General features: G+C 38.9%; 1 protein-coding gene across 1 annotated transcript in view; it reads right to left on the reverse strand.

The window, feature by feature from the left end:
• Positions 1-921: 921 nt before the first annotated feature.
• Positions 922-23,215, reverse strand: part of BMPR1B (bone morphogenetic protein receptor type 1B) — a 203,309-nt gene continuing 181,015 nt past the window's right edge. The window contains exons 8-10 of the mRNA XM_007946395.1: positions 8,793-9,001; positions 2,843-2,973; positions 922-1,047 (exon numbers count right to left, since the gene is read on the reverse strand). Coding sequence (XP_007944586.1) covers positions 922-1,047; positions 2,843-2,973; positions 8,793-9,001 — 466 coding nt within the window. The remainder of the gene's footprint in view (positions 1,048-2,842; positions 2,974-8,792; positions 9,002-23,215) is intronic.

Raw genomic sequence — 23,215 nt, forward strand, 5'->3', positions numbered from 1 at the left:
AAAGCACCTTGTCTTAAACACAACAGATATCAGTTTTATTTAATATTGATCCTTTCATTTGAGAGATCAAACGCATACACGGGTCAATTCTCTCCACATAAGAAAAGCTTTGTTTGTGTTTAATGAAAAGAAAGGGATTTTTACCATGAAAGGTATGTCTTACAGAATCAGAAACACAAAGTGGTTCTGACGAACACCATTGGCGCATCTTCTATTAGAGTCACATAAAATCTTCATTTGTTCCATATTGTCTGAAGCTGCAAAAGGTCGCCTGCAGGAATTCTGAAATGTGCTTCCAGACAGGTGGTATGTATACCCAGGTGTATTCACATTGCTGAGGTGCCCCTAATGTGGGCTGGCCAAAGTGGTTGGAGGAGGCAGGTGGGGGGCAAGGGCTTTAAAATGAGTTAGTTCCATTCTGAGTTCTCCAACGTCACAGACTATCTTTTGGTTTGTAGAGTGCAATAATAGTTATCAATGGGAAACAAACAAAAACAAACATTTTATTTTACTTTCCAGCAGAGTTTCTGGGAAGAATTTTTGTTGTTATTATTAAAACTATAATAGTATAAACCTTAAAACTTCTACATTTGTTTTATTTTGGCAAAATTAAAGCATCTTAAAAAAAAAAAAGGCTATCTGAAAATACAGGGCTTTCTTAGAAAGCAACATGCATCATATCTTGAACAAGTTACCCAAGCGATTTCTCCCTCCTACAACCAGACATGGATGAATCTGTGTTTCTGAGAACTTCTCTGTCTTTTTCCAGGGTTCTCCCTGAGAGGTGAGGTTTGAACCCACTGGGAAGCAGGATGATGTTCAAGGTTGTACCATGGATGCTTCTTTAACATATTTTGCTCTGCCCACAAACAGAAAAGTATCTATTGGCTTTCTCAGGAGGGGCTTACTCTTCCCTTCAAATCAGAGTTTAATGTCCTGGAACTCTGACATTTTGGCCAGTGTTTTCTTCACACGCAGGGCTGTCAGCCGTGACGCGGGGTTGTGAGCCCAGCACTCTGTCATGAGTTTTCCCATCTGCCGTAGACACTGTGGGAAGAGAAAAATAAAACTGGAGTAACATTAGAGAAATGTATTTTCTGCAAGTTTTGACACCTGACATTTGGCTCTTACTGCATTTCTGAAATCTGAATATATTTTTCAAAGATACTCTTCAAAATATGAAGATAGACCATTCCAGAAAAGAGTTCTCTTTCATGCATAATTGTATATGACCAAAATTGATTTTCATGTCATTCCATGATGGGAACAAGCAGGTGGTTTAGCTGGTGACAGAAGGGTGTCTTTGCAAGGCACTATTAAACAAATACAACAATACCATTCCACTCCATGCTCCCAGATTGTTTATAACACTTGGTAAGTTCAAATCTTTGATCTAATTCCATACTATTCAAACAAACATGCTTATTTGTAAATCACAGCTGTCTGCTATAATAATAGCATCACGCTGCACTATTTAACAAGATTAATGACCTGCTCATCACTAAAACTTTCCCTGTGCTCTCCTGCCATACATCAATTACTAGACTTCCTGTTGAAAGGCACAATTTCACTTCATTGGAAGTCCTCAGTTCAGGGATGTTTAAGTAACACCATTGCCCATAACCACCTTCAAAATAATGTAACTTCAGCCTCCCACCCAGACTTCTGCACAGTTTTTTAGAAAACATATGCATTCTTTAACACTTCAGTGACTATACACACAACTAACAACCAAAATAATTTTTAACTGGATTTAACTCTGAAAAATTAGTTTATAAATAGTGCATTGTCCACATGTTTGCATTGGCTTAGGCACATGTTTGGGAAGAGTCTTTTTTATTTTTTCCTGAGAGTGTCTCAAACTCAGTCTTGGAATATTCTAGCCTGCAAGACCACTCCAGGTTTGGGTAAGTCTGAAGACTAAAAGAGAAGATGGAGAGGAAGATAGAATAGGAGGCGGGGAGACTGAGTCAAAAAAAAAAAAAAAAAGACAAGGCCTTTTTCTCTGCAGCTCCTTTCAGGTCTGTTTCATCTTGTCATCTTGTCACCATATGCTTATAGCCAACCTGAATGTGGAGTTGCTCAAATCACTTCTCATCATCCTTATTAACAAAGATCCACAGCATAGTCAGGCATCCCAAGTAGGATGATGTATAGCATTTCTGTATACAGAAAGCCTAATTCCTCAGATGCTTATACTTTTGCTCATTAAAATATGAAAATCTGCAATGGTCATGGACAAAAATCACGATGCTTTAAAACAGTCACTTACTTTTATTTCCTGTTCTGTTGACGTCGAGTCAATTTCGACTCATAGTAACCCTGTAGGACAGAGTAGAACTGGCCCATAGGGTAATAATAATAATAATAATAATAAATAAACACTCATACACACACACAAATGGAAACTATAGCCATTATGCAAATGTCAAGACATCATAAATAAATGAAACAATGGCATCTGCTATGCAGGCTAAATAATGACCAACTCAGTGTACTGTTGGTTGTTGTTGTTGTGTGCTGTTGAGACAGACCCGACTCATAGCGACCCCTCCTTGGGTTTCCGAGGCAGTATCACTACGGAAGTAGATTGCCCCATCTTCCTTCCGAGGAGTGGCTGGTGGGTTTGAACCACGTAGAAGCAGCAAAATTAAAATTGAAAAAGAAACAGAAAAGTTACCGCACTGCACTTAGCTACATATAAATTATTTCAATGACGTAGCATTACCATCACCATCAAAGACAGACAAAATGTTTCTGTAAGGAGTATCTGGAATTTGGGAACAAGAAGAAAAGTTTGTTTAGAAGTCCGCCATAACCACATGGTTACCTCAAGCCTTACCTCATCACTACTCCACCGGTTGGGGAATGAAGGACGTAGCTTCTTGATACATACAATCTCTCTCATGTCCTCATAGGAGGGGTCACTGGGCACTAGATCATGATAGGGAAGCTGGTATTCTTCCACAATACCTGAAAATATGTTTTGTTATTATCATTATTATTATTTTCTGTGAAATAGAAATAAAAATCTAACACATGTACAAAACTATTATCAATGACGGGGGCTATCAGTATTAAAGACAAGTTCAATTTTAAAAACAGCAAAATGAATTTTGGAAAAAATTTACCCAACTGGTGCTTAATGAAAAGAAAGTCTAATGAAAAAATATCACTATAGTTGTTCGAGCCATTTTTCTAATTTCTGAAAGCTAAGTAAAAGGAGAATCTCAAATTTATTTCTAATTTTACAAAGACTCTTGTATGCCAAATTAAAAAAAAATCTACATTAAATCTCAAAGCAAATCTGGCAAACAAATCTGAACTCATATTGCATACTATGTGGCTGATTCTATTGCTGTAGCATGAGATTATGAATCTCATAATAAATCTGGCATTATATCTAACTTGAGCAATATGTCAGATTTACATTTTGCTGCTTAATCATAACAATGTGTTTTTGCACATTAGAAATTTAGAAAATTACATATACCCAATAATATCAGCAATGATTTTTTTCAGGTGCTAAGGTTGTGTGGCATAGTGCCTAAGGCATTTGACTGCTAACCAGAAGACTTGTGGTATAAACCCACCAGTCACTCCTTAGAAGGAAGACTGGGTAATCTATTTCCATACCAATACTGCCTCGGAAACCCAAGGAGGGGTCGCTATACGTCGGAACAGACTTGGACTCAATGGCACTGAGTTTTTTTTTAAGAAGTTTTTTTTAAGAAGGTTATCTGACTTTTTTTTTTCTTTAAAGTGCCTGTATTTGTCATAATTTTTTACAAGGCATATATTGCTACTATTGGGGGAAAAAATATGTATTGCTGAAAGAAACATTACTTGAGGAAAAAAAAAAAAAAAAAACACCTCACTGCTGTCAAGTCCATTCCAAATCATAGCAGCCCCTCCTTGGGTTTCTGAGGTGGTATCTCCATGGAAGTAGATTATCCAGTCTTCCTTCCGAGGAGTGGCTGGTGGGTTTGAACCAACAGCCTTCTGGTTAGCAGTTAAATATCTTAGGCATTACACCACCAGAGCTCCCTAAAATATAAACCTCTGTCATCTTTTGAAAAATTGTGGTTATTGCACTGAATTCTATTTCATCTTTTCCCAGTATCTTCTTTGTATCATTTTCTTCCTGTCCTTTTAAAGAGCAGGCTACTTGTGTCTTATTTTTAACTTTGTCTGATTAACTCCTCATGACAATTATACTCAGCTTCTGTCTTCAGAGCATGCTACTTCGAACACTCTTTCTGGAGCACCTAAATCATCTTTTATAAAAATGTCATCGCTCTTTACCTGAACAAGATGATACTGCCAGAGCAGCAGATTATACACTGCATCATTAAATTCACTGGGCATTTATTCCTACAAAATCCAGAGTTTGCATTATGCTCTTTCTTGTAAACTCAAGCCCATAAAGGTCCAGAAGTTTCCAAAGCTTTCTCAGACCATTTCAACTCACTATTAATTCCACTGAGAACCTAGGATACGATTATATGTATTATCTATGTTAAAATGTCCTTTTGTTATATTTCATCTCTAATAAAAGCATAGGGCCTGATATATAGGAAATGCAGCTTCATTTCAATTCCTCCCTCCTTCCTAATTCTGAAGCCAAAGGCCCTGGAAACATCTTGAGAACAAGAACCATGTTTATTTAATTCTTCTCATATTTTCCTTAGTGCTTAATGGTGGTGTGTCTGGATGGATTAATGGATGAATGGTAGGGCAGGCATATATACTGCGACAGAGCCAGAGTTACCACATAAAATTATGAATTAACCCCAGTATGCTTTGAACTATAGAGCCTCTTCCTTTCTCCTGATCATGTAATTGAGTTATCAAAAATTTCCATTCAGTGTCTTAAACTCTAAAACCTTTTCCTCCCTCTTTGCCTTCCAGTATTTGTACAACTTAGATCTAGATATGTCTGTTCTGCTCAAATGTATCTGGACTTGAAAGAAAGAAATGCCCAGAATTTCCAATATGTTTATAAAGGAAAGTGTTATTGGATAGAATTTTGTATGCTTTGCGTCCCTGTAAAGAGAAGAGAAACTAATTTGTTGATAGCCTACTATGTACCAGAAATGGAGGTAGGTGTGCTATATAAATTATCTTATTAAACTCTCACAAACACATTTATGAAACAGCATGGTTATCTACACTACACAGTAGAGAAAACTTGGCTCTGAGGGGTTAAGTAACTTGCCCTAGGCCATAAAATCAATTTTATACAGAGATAAGGGATCAATTTTGTGCATATCAAATCTCCATTAAAAAAACAAAAAACAACCACCAGAGTACCTTATCAAATCTCCATAGGCCCTAGAACATTAATACCCTGCTGTTTAATAAGGAAGGTGCTCTGGTGGCGCAGTGGTTAAGGCATTCTTCTGCTAACCAAAAGATCAGCAGTTCAAACCCACTAGTTACTCCACAGGAGAAAGATGAGGCAGTCTGCTTCCATGCCTTGGAAAACCTATGGGGAAATTCTACTCTATCTCAGGGTTGTTATGAGTTGGAATCGACTTGATGGCAGTTAGTTTGGTTTAATAAGGCAAGTTTGGTTGGTTTTAAGCTCAGAATCATTTTTCTTCTATCAAGGCCTACCGACTTTCAAGTATAGGCTTATTCTACCCCTATCTGCTTTAGATGTTCAATAAAACAATACCTGCAGTCCTTACAGAAACAATAGAAGACAGACACAGAGTAATCCCTCACAGATATCCCGACACTATGGGAGAGAGATCCAATAGATCTGCTACCTCAGGACCATAATACTGGGGTGCACCAGACTCAATTGGCACAACAAAATACATAAAAGCATTGCTCCACATCCTATATTGGTGAGTAGCGATTGGGGTCTTAAAAGCTTTCAAGCAGCCATATAAGATACAGCTAATGGTCTCCTAGCGTTGGAAGTGAAGAAAAACACACACACACACACAAAAAAAAACGGCATTTAGAAGCAATCAGCCGGAGGACACGATGGCCCTCAAGGCCAGAAGAACTAGATGGTGCCCGGCTACCAATGCCAACCACTCAGGAAAGGTTCAAATCTGGAGATCCTGGATAGAGTGGGAGGGAAAACATGGCACAAAATCCAAAAACTCAATAATGACCAGAATTACTGGTCAGATGAAATCTGGTGAGACTCCCAATACTATGGCCCTGGAATACATTCGGTGCCTGAAATAAAACTCACCCCCAGGGGTGGGCTCTCAGCCCAATAGTTAACAAGATGTACACGCAGACCACTCAACTCAGGATGACACACCCACATACTCTATGGTAATACATCTCTTAGAGCAATAGACCATGGGACACCAGAGGACCAACATTCAAACTGAGGAAATGCAGGACAAACAGGAGTGCATAATTATGAGGGGCCCAGGGGGAGGGTTGCAGGGTAGGGAGGGGAGGACACTGGGTTAGGGTTGGACATAGCAAATAGGGAATGAAACTAAATGTATGCGTTACGTTGAATGTAAAACAAGCTCTTAAAATAATAATAATATCATTAGAAAATCAATCATGCACTATACTACTCTTCCAACTTCTATGAACCTATTAACTAGTATCAATCTCTCCTTGGGTTTCCAAGGTGATATCTCTATGGAAGTAAATTGTGCAATCTTCCTTCTGAGGATTGGCTGGTGGGTTTGAACCGCCAGCCTTCTGGTCAGCAGTGAAATGCCTTAGGCACTATACCACCAGAACTCCCTCTTAAATAAGTATAAGTGTATAATTCAAAAGTAGGTTTACTTACTCTTTATAAAGCATGACATCAGAGGACAGCCAATAGTTAATTTATATTTGTGTAATTTCTTTTCTTCTTCATACTTATGATGGGAGGTTTATTCAATATCTCAATAGGGAACATTTCCTGCATTAACTTTCCTTCTTCACAAGAGTGCTTTTTCTTTAGAAGGAACATGATCTATTTTGAATTGATGATAAGATCTCAGATTTCCCAGAGCTCAGGTTTAGAAGGTATTGTAGCATTGAAGATGGTCTATCTACTAAAGTGTGACTGCCTGTTGGTAAACTGTATGTTCTTTACACTTAAATATGAATCTAAATATCAGTTAAGACCCTACAAACAAAATGAGAATTAATACTACTAATAATAGTGCTAGAAGCTCTGGTAGCGTAGTGCCTAAGGCATTTGACTGCTAACCAGAAGGCTGACAGTTCAAACCCACCAGCCACTCCTCAGAAGGAAGATGAGGCAATCTACTTCCGTAGTGATACTGCCTCCAGCCCAAGGAGGGGTCACTATGAGTTGGGTCCTACTCGACGTCAAATAACAGCAAGAGCAACAGTGAGTGCTATTTATGTGCCAGGCAGCTTTAATTCTCTTTACAGTCACTGAATACTCATAACAACCATCAGAGATAGACATCATGATCAACCTCATTCTTAAGACGAGAAAACTGAAACAAAGAAAATGTAGTAACTAGCCCAAGGTCTCACGGATAATAAAATACAGATCGAGGAATAAGCCCAGGCCACTTCAGTGCATGCTGAAGTTTCAGAATCCTGAGGAAGGTCATATTTTCATGAAGGGGCATTGTTGTTGTTGTTATGTGCCATCGAGTTGGACCCGACTCATAGCGACCCCCCTTGGGTTTCCGAGGCAGTATCACTATGGAAGTAGATTGCCCTATCTTCCTTCCGAGGAGTGGCTGGTGGGTTTGAACCACCAGCCTTCTGGTTAGCAGTCAGGTGCCTTAGGCAGTATGCCACCAGAGCTCCTTGAAGGGGCATTTAAACTGGCCAATATGAAGAAGAGCAGTAGTATCAAGTTATTTCTTGAGAACAAACATGTACAGAACAACATACTGGGTATAAGATACTAGAGACTAGACACAGTTCCTTATCCAAAAAGGTGTTACAATCTACTTGAAGATGTATTATGCAGCTGTAATCAAAACAGTGGGAGCTCTGGTAGCATAGTGCCTAAGACACTTGACTGCTACCCAGAAGGCTGGAAGTTCAAATCTACCAGCCACTCCTCAGAAGGAAGATGAGGCAATCTACTTCTGTAGTGATACTGCCTTGGAAACCCAAGGAGGCGTCACTATGAGTCGGGTCTGACTTGACGGCACATAACAACAACAACAACAATCAAAACAGTATAAGCAACCCCTGAATATTTGAAAACGTCTTCTTATGTATTACAACTGGTCTTACTAGAGAATTTTGGGGATTATAGAAAATTCTTATCATAGACAATAACTATTCTTACATTGTAATTTCTTTTTGATAAAAACTTACGTGTTCAAACTGTTTTATAGGGAAGTTTTTATAGAAAGTAAAGTAATAGAGGAAAAAAGAATGGGTATCCCAGCCCACATCTGTCTGTTCTGCCATCTGTGGAAAGGAGTTGGGCACTGGAATTTCAGATTGAGACTAGCAGGTTAGTGGGAAGAGACTGAAAGAATAGGAAAGAGGGTGATTTGATGGAGCAACTACTGAGAGAGAGTCAAGAAAGAAACAAGATAATAAATATAGTAGAAGAGAGTGGTCATTGAAAAGGCAGGGGAAGCTGACAGTGTGGCTAGAAGAGACTCATCGGCAGTAGGTGGAGCATAGGGAACAGTAAGAGAAGTCAGACCTCATTTCCTGAGAGAAATGTGAATGTATCAACAGAAACCAATGGGAAAATAAAAGAAAGCCTGATTTTGTGGACAATATGACAACTTTGACTTCAAATGGATAATGAAAAGGATTTGTGGTAACTCTAGCTGTAGCTTTTCAAAGATATCACTGTTACTTACCTCCTGATACACATCTCCTAGCAACCTCCCAGAGGATGAGTCCAAAACTGTACATGTCCGCCATGATATAAGACTGGAAGTGATTTCGATTCAAGCTCTCATCCAACACTTCAGGAGGCATATAGCGTTTGGTGCCAACTCTAGTGTTGGGTGGTATGTCAACTTCATTTGTATCACTAAGGAAGTAGTAAAGTAAAACACTGTTAGCACTGAAGATGGTCAACAGATGACAGGGTTATTTTTAAACAAGGGCTTTAGTGAAAGATAGGAAAGGAAAACATTCCAGATGAAGAACATTTCCTTAAAGAATGATTCTTGTCCAAAGTTCCATTAAAAAAATCTCATGTAAAGCCCAATAAAGATGAGACTGAATCAGAATGAAATTACAACATAGGAAATTACATTAAATGTAAACTTTAAACAGTGGCTAGATATCTGTTAGACATAATATAACAAATAATTTCCTTCCCTTCATATTTTAATAGCTTTGCTCTGAAAAATGGCATGGACACGTTTACAGAGTTTGGTTGTGATAATATATGTTTTTTTAAGTCAGGTGTTGTGAGGTTTATTATCTAGAAACAAGTGAAAAGATTGAAAAAGAGGGGGAAGGGAAGAACCAACAAACTTGCAAATGCTTTATTTTGAGGAACAGGGACATACATAAAGCTTTCTTTATCACTGTCTCTCTTTATCAGTAAAACCAAATAATATTTAGTTTCTAAACAAAGGAGTAAAGGAATAATGGAGTATTTATATTTAACTTTATGAAAATTCCACAACATGATCCATTTATTCTTCCTTCCCATATGCTGGGAGAAACTTCATAGTGGACAGACACAGTCTGCAGACTGGCACATAGGAACCACTGCTTCAGTGGAGCAAGCTGGTGTCAGACTTCTGAGTCCATGTTTTGAAGCTGTTAAACTATTACTACTCACAAGGCTCATGACTCAATGAGATGAGCCATATAAAATACCTCCTCACACAGTACTAGGGCTTAAGAACCAATTATTTTCCAGCTGATTCTGACTCATGGCAACCACATGTGTGTCAGAATAGAACCACTCCCTAGGGTTTTCAATGGCTGATTTTTTCAGAAGTAGATTACCATGGCTGTCTTTAGAGGAACCTCTGAGTGGACTCAAACCAACAACCTTTTGGTTAGGAGCTAAGTGCTTGACCATTTATACGATCCAGGAACTCCTTAATAAGCAATACCTAATCAGAAAATAAGGAGCTCTGGAGGCATAGTGCCTAAGGCATTTGACTGCTAACCAGAAGGCTGGTGGTTCAAACCCACCAGCCATTCCTTGGAATGAAGTTTGGGCAATCTACTTCTGTAGTGATACTGCCTCAGAAACCCAAGGAGTGTTCGCTATGAGTCGGATCTGACTCCATGGCCATGGGTTTGTGTTGGTTTGGTTTTAATCAGAAAACAAAGAACCTCTGGGTGGTATAGAAAGAGCTCTAGTGGCATAGAGGATAAGGCATTTTGGCTGCTAACCAGAAAGTCAGTGGCTCAAGCCCACCAGCCACTCCATGGAAGAGAGATCAGGCAATATACTTCTGTAAAGATTTACAGCCTTGGAAACCCAACAGGGATCGCTATGAGTTTAAATCAACTCGATGCCAGTGAGTTTGGTTTTTGGTTTTGGGTAATGTAGTAGTTAAAGCATTTGGCTGTTAACCAAAAGGTTGGCAGTTCAAACCCACCAGCTGTTCTACAGGAGAAATATGAGGTAGTCTCCTTCTGTAAAGATTTACAACCTTGGAAACCCTATGAGGCAGGTCACTCTATCCTACAGGGTCACTGTGAGTCAGAACCAACTTGATGGTAGTGTGTTTAATCAGAAAATAATGGAATTAAGAAGAATAACAAACACGGTTTTTATGGGTGAAAAACTCTAAAACAGAGCATAAAAACTCAGTACCAAACTGAAGTTTATGGAACCTATTAGGTCAACTTTCCTATCTCCTGATTCCCAGAAAGTTTTTCTTTTCATCACAATCTTCTCAGCACACAAACAGTTACACACATCAAAAAACACTTTTATCAAGTTGTGTCATAGACAATTAATACCAAATTTACCTAAACACTACTGGCTTTTGGAAGAAACCTCTGGGTTTGATTTATCCCCTCAATCTTTATATTCTAAAACTTAAAATATGTAGTGTCATTTGGGAACACTTAGAGGATGGCAATTGCCCCTAAATATATGTCAAAACTGTTTACATTTACTAAAACTTATAAATATAAAGCTTTACCCTAAGGCCTTTTAAAATCTACTTCTTGCTCAAATTCTTAATCTAAAGTTACTTCAACAGACAAGTCATCAGCATATTCATTAGGCCTTTTGTGGTCTTTTGGGAGCAACAACTTTGAAAGAGCCTCTTTGCCTAAAATAAAAGTGAAAGAGTAAATTTTAAAAAAGAAAGAAAAGACAAAACATCTGGTACTCCTGGCCATCTGTGAACACAGGTTCTAATTGTTCTGGGCTCTTTTCTAAGAAAAGGAAGACGTTAAGAAGTTAGTTCACTGTATTTCCCAGCATGATCCTCTAGCAAGTTGTCAACTATATACCTAAATAGTAATGTTAAGGAAGGAAAATGTGCCAAGAGGAGGAATGGTAAACCATACAATGACCAGATGTAAAAGATGCTACAAAAGCTTCATTTACAGCTGAAGTCATTTTTCTCCTCCTGCTCTACCCACCAATACCTTTCATGTGGGCACTCAGTAGGTATTTCATTAATGTGTTGCATGTGTGCACTGTAATTTAATTGAATCATTTTAGTAAGAGATTGTTGGGCCCATGTAGAGAATCCTGGCTTCTGTGCAGAGAAAGCAAACATAAGGTTTGCAGATGAAAAGAGGAAGGTGAAGGCCTAAATTACTTCTCAAATATGTACTGGGAAAGGCAACCAAGAACAGCCTTTGCATATGCCCCACAGTTCATGCATTTATTTAGAAAGGCCAAAGATATACTCTGACCACAGCTGACAGCGGAGCTCTAGTGGTGCAATGGTTAAAACCTTTGGCTGCTAACCAAAAGGTCAGCAATTTAAACCCACCAGTTACTCCATGGGAGAAAGATGAGGCAGTCTGCTTTCATAAAGATCACAGTCTTGGAAATTCTATGAGGCAGTTCTACTCTGTCCTATAGAGTTGCTTTGAGTTGGAATAGACTCAATGGCTGTGGATTTTACAGCTGATGAAAGATTTTAGGCAACTTGATTCTATTCTTATTCTCAGCTCCTTATGGGTTTATTCGGATTTTGAAGGTCAGGAAGGGATAACGAAATGTGTGACATGGAAACATCTACTAAACAACTGGAAGGTATTTGTTACCTAATGGCAGAATTTAGACTTATGATGGTTGGATTGTAGCTCATCTCTCAACTTCCTTTCTCTCCAACTCCTTTAAAAACATACAAACAAGAATTCTCCTTGTCCAATTAAACACCACAAAACCAGTTCCTTACATAAGCTAAGCAGAGCACTATCCTCCCTCCTCCACATTCCTCTCTGACTCTAGGTGTTTTCTTTGGTAGTATTTGATTAAACACATTCCCTAGTAGTATGTAAATAAATGCCCTAACAGTATTTGCATAAATATCTTCCCCAGTAGTATTTGATTAAATATGTCTTGCAACCCAATTATAAACTTCTTTGAGCACTGAATATCTGTCACAATAATTTGGCATGCCCCTGAAAAGTATAGTCCAAATCCATTTCCATAAACACAAGCCTTGCACATGGTAGGCAAACAATATATTTTCCATGTAAGAAGAAAAAGAAAATCTGTTTGCAATCAATTTTGCCACAGATAATTTAAAGAGAAATGTAAACATCACAGTTATATATAGACCATAAAGTGAGATATTATTACCTACCTATGTAGGAGAGAGCTCTGGTAGCGTAGTGCCTAAGACATTTGACTGCTAACCAGAAGGCTGGTGGTTCAACCCACCAGCCACTCCTCGGAAGGAAGGTTGGGCAATCTACTTTTGTAGTGATACTGCCTCAGAAACCCAAGGAGGGGTCGCTAGGAGTCGGATCTGACTTGACTCTACAGGAGCACATTTGGCTTTAGTTTGGTTTTACATGTAGGAGGATAAATAGAGTTAGGTAGTCAAGTTAATTTTGTAAAAAGATTACTATTTACTTAATGGCAAATGCCTTTAGTCCTACTTCATAATAAATAATCCATATCTTTTGTGTATTAGACCCTCTAAAACAGCCCTCTCCTTTCTTCCCTCAGCAGGGTCTCTACAATTGAAAGTAATCAAACTGCTGCTTTGGTTACTTCGTGCCGCTCTAACAGAAATACCACAAATGGGATGCCTTTAATAAATAGAAGTTTACTGTCTTAAAGTTCTAGAGGCTAGAAATTTGAGTTCCAGGTGCCAGGCTCCAGGGGCTGGGTGAAAGCCCCTCAACCTTGGACTTCAGCTCTGCCTCTTGCTCCCGGCCCACTGAAGATGGAGGTTTTCTTCACTCAGGCAGCTGCTGGCTGCTAAGGCTGACAAACCCAAGGTCAACAAGTAAAAGGGCACAGTCCCAGTATTACCAAAGCACATGACAGGCTACTGATTCAAGTCCATTAACAGTCCCAAGATCAGCAAACAACATAGTAGGCTGCTGAATGAAGACTCGACTTAAGTGTGGGATTCAAACGTGCAAAAAATGCAGACTTTCTGAACACTTCTCCTTATATACAGTACGCAGACCATATCTATAAGGCAGCTACTCATCTGCTCCAGTAGATTCCACCATAGAGCAGATTACCAGTCTCACCATGGGGAATAACTACATCCAGCTGCCCAGTCACTCAAAACCAGGCCAGCCAAGTTGACACATAACCTTAACTACCATAACTGCATTTGTCTCTTAGGTTTTTAGTAATAGCATCTTGTTGTTGTTGTTGTTAGGTGTCATCGAGTCATCACTGACTCATAGTGACCCTAGGCACAGCAGAACGAAACACTGTCCAGTCTTGGGCCAGCCTCACGATCTTTGCTATACCTGAGCCAATTGTGGCAGCCACTGCGTCAATCCATCAATCATCCAATGGAGGTCCTGGAAGCATTATCGTATCCATATTGTTAAGGTCGTCTCTACTCTGAGGAGTCAGCTCTTCCCTAGTCAAATTTTGAGTGCCTTCTGACCTGATGGGCTCATTTTCCAGCACTATATCATACAATGTCTCAGGGCTTTTCATTAAGTTTTCCAGTAATATATCAGACAGTATTTCCCTGCTATTCATAAGGTTTTCACTGGCCAATTGTCTGAGAAGTAGATGGCCACTTCCTTCTTCTGAGTTTGTCTTAGCCCAGAAGCTCTGCTGAAACCTGTCCACTATGGGTAACAAACAAGTTTGTCTCCCTTAGTTGTTCCTAACTCCTCCAATGCCTGCCTACCTTGGGCACTGTCCTTAAAATAGAGCCACCCCCAAGCAAAAATCAGCCCCCAGTCCCTGCGCTCGCCTACCTTGAGCCCTGGCCGTGGAAAAAAAAAAAGGCATCATCTTACCTGTGGCCAAATAAATGCAGAGACAAACTCAGTTTGTATTGATCCTCAAGGTCAGAACTAGAAATTAGAGTGGCTTAAAACTGGTACACCAAGAATGAAAGAAGAAAGAGAGGGGTGAAGCAGAGTCAGATGGTGGCATGCGTGTAAGATCAGGGTACAGAGCAACAGAAGAAAAGGGGTCAAGGAGAACGAAGGAAGCAGTGAGGTCCAGCACGTTCAGTTTGCCCTGGCTTCCTTTTCCATGAAGGGTGGAAACAAGGCTGCCAAGAAATGTTGGATATTGAACAAGGGGAGCAGAGTCAGAGAAAATAACTCCAACCCCATAAAATAATCCTATATACACACACTATATGTAGTCAAAGTATAAAATAACATACAGGGAAGATAAACATTAACTTCTAGGAGGTATTACTTCTAGGAGGGTTATTCTAGGAGGGATGAAGGAGAAAAGAACTGGAAGGGGAGTTCAGAAAGGCTATCTTCGACATTTTATTTATTTTAAAAAGAAGACTAGTGAAAAAAGAGCATATTTTAACATGTATTAATGGTACATTATAACACAAAGGTCTCATATTTTTTTATGCTTTTCCGTATGTTTAATATATATCCTAATAAAGTATATTGAAAATAGAAAGAACATAGTCCTAACAGGAACTAGAAAAAAGTGTATTTCAGGATTAAGGGATAGGTTATAGAAAGAAGGCCCTGAGGAACAAAAGTGATATAAATAAACTGGCCAAATTGCACAGAAGATGTGCTTATACCAAGGGGAACATAAAATATTCCATCGAAAATGTGGGTGACACACTCACTGTAAAACATGATCTGTCTTCTCTCTTCCCAGGGAGAAGGGTTGAAGATACTTGCACAAAGGAGTCATGACTGAAAAGTAGGACTTACAGAATACAGGAGTAGGTACTTTTACCATTTATATATTTATAATTAACATTTTAACTAGACCAACATGGTTTTTGTTCCTGTTAATGTGAGTACCAGTGTGATACAGATTAAAGTAAAATTGAAGGAAAATAAAAATACAATTTGAGGAAAGTAAAATAAATAGAGAGATACCTGATAAATTCCTGTATGGGAAAAAAATAACTTTTCTTTGTTTTAGGATCACACTTTAAGATTTTTCTTCATGAACATGAAGGATAGTAGGGCTAGACAGGATAAAACAAAAATACTTGAAATTTTCTGAATAAGAAATGACAGTAATTTCAGGTTAGAGGTGAAGGGCCTGTCAGCTAGAGAAAAGAGAAAAGTCCCACAGAAACAGCAAGATGTTAAACTCCTGTAGGAAAAAAAAATCAGGAAAAATATCATGGTGGTATAAGTTTCGGGGTTCAATTTTGTGTTCTTCCATGTGATTTAAATACTACCTTGAGCTGGTAGTGTGTTGAGAAAGGAAGAACCAGCAGCTATGTAGCATTTGAAAGGCACAACACTTATCAGATGTATAAGACTAATATACCAAAGAAGAAAACAAGCTCCCTGGAATTCCAAGATATGCTTGCTGTAAATGATGCTGAGTTACCCACTCTAGGCATGGGGCTATTAAGAAGTCTAACTTTATAAGAAAGAGCTCTAGTGGCACAGTGGTTACAACATTTGACTACTCACCAGAAGGTCAGTGCTTTGAACCCACCAGCCACTCCACAGGAGAAAGATGAGGCAGTCTGCTTCTGTAAACATTTACAGTCTTGGAATCCCTGTGGGAACAGTTCTAGTCTCTCCTAAAGGGTTGCTATGAGTCAGAATTGACTTGATGTCAATTTTATATGAACCTCAAAATAAAGGGTGCTCTTAGCTGGGATTATATAAAAAGACATGAAATCCAAGTGCAAAATTCTGGCCAAAGCCATTTGGATAACAGTCGCATGATATAGAAAATGCCAGGGTGGTTGTGGTCTACACTCATGGCCAAAGGGCTTCCTAACGTATGGACATGTCAAGAGGTTCTTTCCCTAGGGAGGGTACAAAGTGAGTATGAGTCTTCAGGTAACTGCTTTGGTGAACAGGAGTTGGGAGAGTAAAGGTATAGACTTTGAGAGAGACAGGGAGAGAGAGAGAGAAGAGAGAGGAAAAGGAAAAAGAAAATAGAAAGATAAGGAGGGAGAAAGTGGGAGAGGGGGAATAAAAAATAAAAAAAAACCTAAGGTTTTCCTCTTCTACTCCAAACTTGCCAGGTAGGGCCACAGCAAGGAGGGGATGTAGAAGCCATGAGCCTGCTCAACTCAACTCTCAACTCACTGCTATCAAGGTGATTTTGACTCATAGCGACCCCCTCTTTGGCTTTCCAAGGCTGTATATCTATGGAAGTAGATTGCCCAATCTTCCTTCTGAGGGGTGGCTGGTGGGTTTGAACTGCCACCCTTCTGGTTAGCAGTCAAATGACTTAGGCACTATGCCACTAGAGCTCCTATGAGCCTGTTAGGAGGTATCTTTTATCCTTGACATTGTTTAGAATAGTCAGGACATGATGAAAATAAAAAGAAGCATTTTAATCAGTCCTATTATCTTTTGAAATTCCCTACAGACAATACACCTCTATTGCCTGAACCTGAGGTGGGCAGCTCCCACTGTCCCCTGCAGTATGGCACTAGTGCCAGGTGTGATGTATGTACACTGCAGATGTGAGAGTAACTGCGGGCACCTGAAGGTTGAAAGTGGAGCCTCGAATTAGGATGCTGAGTGGGCTGGAGAATGAAACACAAGCACCTCATAGAACATGCTGGAACAGGATGATCCTGATATTACTGGCCATCATGCATTAGATGAAAGGTAGACAGATTTTTATTTTGGTAGTAAAGAATAAGGAGAAATTAAAACAAAAAAAAAATATATATATATATATATCTCACATCTCTTTTACAGCCTTATTAAGTATTCAATATTTCTCATATTAATAAATCTTCCTAATTATAAATCTGTACTAAGAATTCTTAAAATAAGTGTTATGTAAAGGAACACCCACTGCTTGGTTCAGCATAGTGTACATTCCCACTGTATCATGAGATGAGAGCTTTGTTAGTCATAAGCAGAGCCCATGGTGACAATGAGAGTCAAGCACGGGAATGGAGTTGTTAGCTCCAACGAGGCTCCTCTAACTCACTGAGCCTGTGGACACATGTAGATGGTCACACGTAGTTGGTATTGTTGATGCCTAAAACAGAGAGGACTGCAGACAAGGGTAAGGGAAATAAAAAGGTATCAGAGAAAAATAGGAGAAGCAAACTTTGCATACTTTTCATGACCTAAAAAGCTTTTTAAAAAATTGTAAAGTGAGCCTTGAAGAAAGTGTGAAGAAGCAAGGGGAATGAAAAGACATGGACACACAAGGGGTGAAGGAGACCATTAGTTTGATTGAGGCTTACAAATGATTAAAATTGACTACACACTGAATACACTGGAAATTGTCAAATCACCTTTAAAAAGACTGCAAATATCCCAAAAGGATGGAAAGTTCTTATGGAACTTTAAAAGGCATTGTCCTCACTCCTTTGTGTCTCCTGTAACACCTTATACATATCTGTGGAACTGATTTGCTGAAATGAACACAGACCTGTTGTATGTTACCTAAACTAGTAAGGTGAGTTTTCTAAAATACTTTTCACCAGGATTCAATGCTGCTATGATTAAATCTGAGAAAATTTGGGGTTTCTTAGAAACAGAACTTTAGAACTGAAAAATCTTCAACAGACTGTGGACAAGGCTGCAGAAATCCTGACTGATGATGCTGCCTTTGCCACTAATTCGTTCAGTTCTGTGACTTTAGCAAGTCATTTGGGCATGTTAGATAACAAACAAACAAACAAAAACCATTAAGTATATAAACCAAAAAGCAATACTGAAATACCAATATCTGAAAAGAGTTTGAGGAAATTCAGTAACCTCTTGGCTGGGCCACCACATCTCTTTGCACTTGGATAATAAGACCATCATCAACTTGCAGATTTTGTGACAACCTAGTCTTCATTATAAGTATTCTATAAATTTTAATAACAGAAGGGCCCTAAGCTAGATTTTATTTTCCCACTCAGAAAATATTTTATTCAGACACTGATGGAAGTGCCAGAGGGGTAGTTTGATTCTCCAGAGTGAAAAGTGAAACATTTTTAAGTTCCTTCAAGGGATTTCACATGTCACTGTTTTCTCCTCCCAAGAGAGATTTAAGTAATGATAATGCCTTGTCAGGGCATCACCCAGATTAAATCTCAGTTGGTTAGGAATTGCCTAAGTATTTACATCATTTTTAAGAGATTGCCTGAAGAAACCAATACAGGATAAATAAATAAATAAATAATAGGAGCAGGAAATCCTAAGGTACTAGCTGCACTTTTTGTGGTCTTGAACTTCCTTGGACCCTACCAGAAAAAGTCTAAGAGACTTCCACATAGAAACCAGAGTAAAGATTAAGGTCTCACAGGAAATTCAATAAGGAAGTCTAAGAATACAACACTAGGTTAGTTATGTGAAAAACCATTCTAACTGTTCATGTGTGTGCATGCATATATGTACACACAGATGGACACATATATACCAAAAGTATGAAACATTCAGCAAAAAGATAAACCAAAGAAACATCAAAAGCAATTTATATAAAACATAAATTTAGGCTCAAAAATTGAGATGAGGAAAGTCTCTGAAACATAGAAATAAAAATACAAAAAGTATTTCTGTAAGAACCAAATTCAGCCTCCATTAAATCAAAGAGGAAACCGAGTCCCAGAATGGCAAATAATGGTAAATAGTCCCATAGGTGATCTCCAGCCATATGAGGTTTTGCACAGCCAACTGCTATTACAGTGGCACATCTAGGCAAGCATCCTCATCCCTTTACTCTTTTGAAGATATATGCAATATAAGTCTCCGAATTATCCCTTAAACTACCCCACTTTCTAAAATCAGGGGAAACATGAATAGGCAATTCAGTTCATCCCCCTACATTAAGCAGAAATAAGATATGGAAAACATGATACTTTCCTTGTTTGTTTTAGGGTCTGTATAAAGAAAATGAGTTTTCCATTACTTTAATATTGCCTACATTTATTGATTCAAAACAATGTTGAAAAATCAATGATGAAATGGGTAACTTACTATTTTATGTCAAATAAGAAATACATTACTTAAATTGGCATGGATCCTGCTCTTAGGATTCTTAATGACTAGTAGGAAAGGTGAGACATGTATCAAAATAATTATAATCCAAGGCAAACAAGGGCCAGGAAATTACTACAGGAGTATGGAAGATGGTGTCGTTATTCCTAGCTGGGGGATAAGCAATGTGACTTAGAAGCAAGTCTGAGACTGAATTGAGGTACAAAGAGAAGCAAAAGCATTTCAAGCTACAGAGTGTATAATCAAAAGCAAGGCAGTAGCAAACATAAGGTATATAGTGAAAAAATGCATGTAGTTCAGTGTTGTAAAAAAACAAATGAAAGAATGTGTAAAAGTAGGAGAATTTCTGGGTATAAAATAGGAAAGATTAATTTAGGCTAGAGTGTATAGGATTTCTGGAGCTAGGAACAGAGAATTTTTTTTTCATCCTGTAATGAGTACAGAATCATTCATTCACCCCTTATACAACATTTTAAAGCAACACTTAAAATGTGCACCAATGAAAGGCACTAGAGATGTCAAGCTGAAAACGACACAGTATCTGCTTTCAAGGAGCTCTCTATTCACTGTAAGTGACAGATAATGAAATCAATGATGACTGTACAACAGTGTGTGAGTGGAGTTTCATGACAGTCATATGTACAAGGTCACATGGGAGGATATAAGAAGGTAGCCTAATATCAGATTATAAGGGAATAATGATGGAAGTTGTCCCAAAAGAGAAACTGTGAAGATCAGGAATAGTTATATAAGTAGAAAAGGGAATGCTGGGGATTTAGGTAAATATGAAAGCATGTTAAAACACTTTAAGCTGTGAGGAACTATGAAGTGATCAGAATAAACTAGCAAATGATAGGTTTGGGTGTGTGGTGAGACTGGGGCTAGATAAAAGCCCAGGACCATAAAAGAAAGGACTCAGGGCACTAGGGAAATCTAACTACATTTCAACCCAAACTGATATGAAATTATGATAATGTCTATAATTATGCTTCAAGAAAATAGATTTGTAAGATTGTACAGTCTACTATAGCATGGAGAAAAGACTGAGGAGAGGAAAGACAAAGAGGAAAGTGCAACATGGTATGTCCTAGAATCTAGAAAAATGGCATACAGGACCAAATAGGAATGGTACAAGTGGGAATACCATGGAAACAGAATTCATCCAATTCAGCAAACCAAAAATTGAAGGAGCAAAGGCAGATGTGACACAGCTTGTATTTTAGAATGAGTCAACTGAGAGTTGTTGTTGTTGTTGCTATGTGCTGTTGAGTCGGACCAGACTCATAGTGACCCCTCCTTGGGTTTCCGAGGCAGTATCACTACAGAAGTAGATTGCCCAACCTTCCTTCTGAGGAGTGGCTGGTGGGTTTGAACCCCCAGCCTTCTGGTTACCAGTCAAGTGCCTTAGGCGCTTCGCTACCAGATAGTTCTCAAATAAGGACTAGGAAGGAGAGGCAGATAGAGCAGGAAATCTAGAAATGGGTAAGTATTTAAAAGATAGTGGGAGAGCAGAGAACAAGAGGTGAGAAAATAGTCAACCTGGAAAATATTTAAGGAAAAAAGAAAAAAACAGAAGGAAGAAAAAGTTAGACACGATGGATAGTGGGGTAAAAACTAAGAAAAGTCCTCTGTTGACAAAGATCCATGGTGTCACTCAATAAAACAGTTATCAGACAGGACAGAGTAGAAGCCACATTACAAGACTTTAAGAATTACTGGGTTTTTGGATAGCAAAATTCTTCACAATTGTTGGCATGATATGAAAAAAAAAAAAAAGAAAAGAAAAATAAAGAACTATTGGCTTTTGAAAACATCACTCGTTGTAACTCTTTAGAGAAATTTAACAGGGAAGGGAAGAAGAGAGATGCTGGTAACTTGGTAATTTGAGAAGCACCATGGGAATTTTTTTTTTCCCCCTGAAGTAGAGGAGACTTGAAAAAGTTTGTAAGTCAGAGAGAAAATCCAGAAGGGAAAAAAAATTAAATAATCTTTAGAGGAAGGAAGTTCCCATTTCTAACTTAAATCTGCAGCCCGAATCATTTCCTCTTGCTTTGTTCTTTAAGATAAAATAACTGCAATTTGCCATCCTCTAAACAAGAAAGGCCTTCATGTATTTGGGACCCATTATTAAATCATACTTCACTTTCCATGTCTATGTTGAAAATGCCAATCCATTAGCCTTTTCTCATGGGTTCTACTTTTCAAACTTTTAATCATCTCCATCCATAGCTTTTCCTCTATGCCCTTATCCACTTTGTACAGATTCTTCTTCTGAAACGCATTCACAAGATGGCCCAGTAATTCAATAAAAGACAAGCTGTTCTGGTTACCTAGTGCTGCTCTGATAAGAATATACCACAAATGGGATGACTTTAACAAACAGGAGCTTATTCTTACAATTTGGAGGCTTTATTTCTGAGTTCAAAGTGCTAGGCTCTAGGGGCTGGGTGAAAGCCCCTCGGCCTTGGGCTTCAGCTCTGCCTTCTGCTCCTGGCCTGTTGGAGCTGGAGGCTTTTCTTCACCTAGATAACTTCTGGCTGCTGAGGCTGACAAGCCCAAGGTTGACAAGTGAAAAGGCACAGTTCCAATGTTATCAAACCACATGGCAGGCCATTCATTCAAGTCCATTTAAGTCCCAAGGTCAACAGAGCATGGCAGGTTGCTGAACAACAACACGGCTACATGCAGGGTCCAAGTGCGCCATAGGCTAGAGACCATCCCCCAGAGCTGTTTCTTATATTTGGGAAGCAGACCACATACCCACAGGCAGCCACTCAGCTGCTCACAGTAGATTCCATCACAGAGTTGATTACCAGTCTCATCATGGGGAATACTACTTTCAGCTGCCCAGCCACTCAACCAGGCCCAGCCAAGTTGACACACAGATGTGACCACCACACAAGCCTACACTGTTTTTAAAAAGGTAGTCATTTAATGAACCCAGCACACTAAAAGAGGTTTCCAACAGGGAGACAAACTCATCTGTCGGTTTGTCCTACTGTGGTGATGTGTTGATTTGAGTTTTGAGGCTGAGCCACTGGTGTTTCAAACCCAGCGGGATGCACATGGTGCACAGGTATCAGCCCAGCTTACAGACTGAGAGAGACTAGGAAGAAGAGGCCATCCACTTCTCAAAGAATTGGCCAGGGAAAACCTTATGAATAGTAAAGAAACACTGCTGATACATTACCGCACAACTTTATGAATAGTCCGATTAGGTTAGAAGGCTCTCAAAATAGGACTGGGAAAGAGCTGAATCAGCTGAGTAAACCCAGCCTTACTCCTATGGATAGGGTAAAGCTTTCAAGACCTCCATTTGCTGATGTGGCACAACGAAAATTGAAAAGAAACAGCTGCAGACATCCATTAATCATTGGAACATGGAATGTACGAAGTATGAATCTAGGAAAATTGGAAGTTGTCAAAAAGGAAATGGAATGCATAAAGATTGATCTCCTTTGCATTAGTGAGCTGAAATGGACTGGTTTTGGCCATTTTCAATCAGAAAACCATATGCTCAACTATGCTGAGAATGACAGTTTGAAGAGGTTTCAAGATCTGTCCTGAAGTACAGTGCCATCAGTGATAGGATAATATCCATATGCCTATAGGAAAGACCTGTTAATATGACTATTATTCAAATTTATGTCCCAACCACCAAAGCCAAAGATGAGGAAATTGAAGAATTGTATCAACTTCTACAGTCTGAAATTGACTGAACGTGCAATCAGGATGTGTTAATTATCACTGGTGACTGGAATGCAAA

Source organism: Orycteropus afer, unplaced genomic scaffold, assembly GCF_000298275.1.
Source record: "Orycteropus afer afer isolate SDZICR_OR568_19922 unplaced genomic scaffold, OryAfe1.0 scaffold00159, whole genome shotgun sequence".
Taxonomy (NCBI): domain Eukaryota; kingdom Metazoa; phylum Chordata; class Mammalia; order Tubulidentata; family Orycteropodidae; genus Orycteropus; species Orycteropus afer.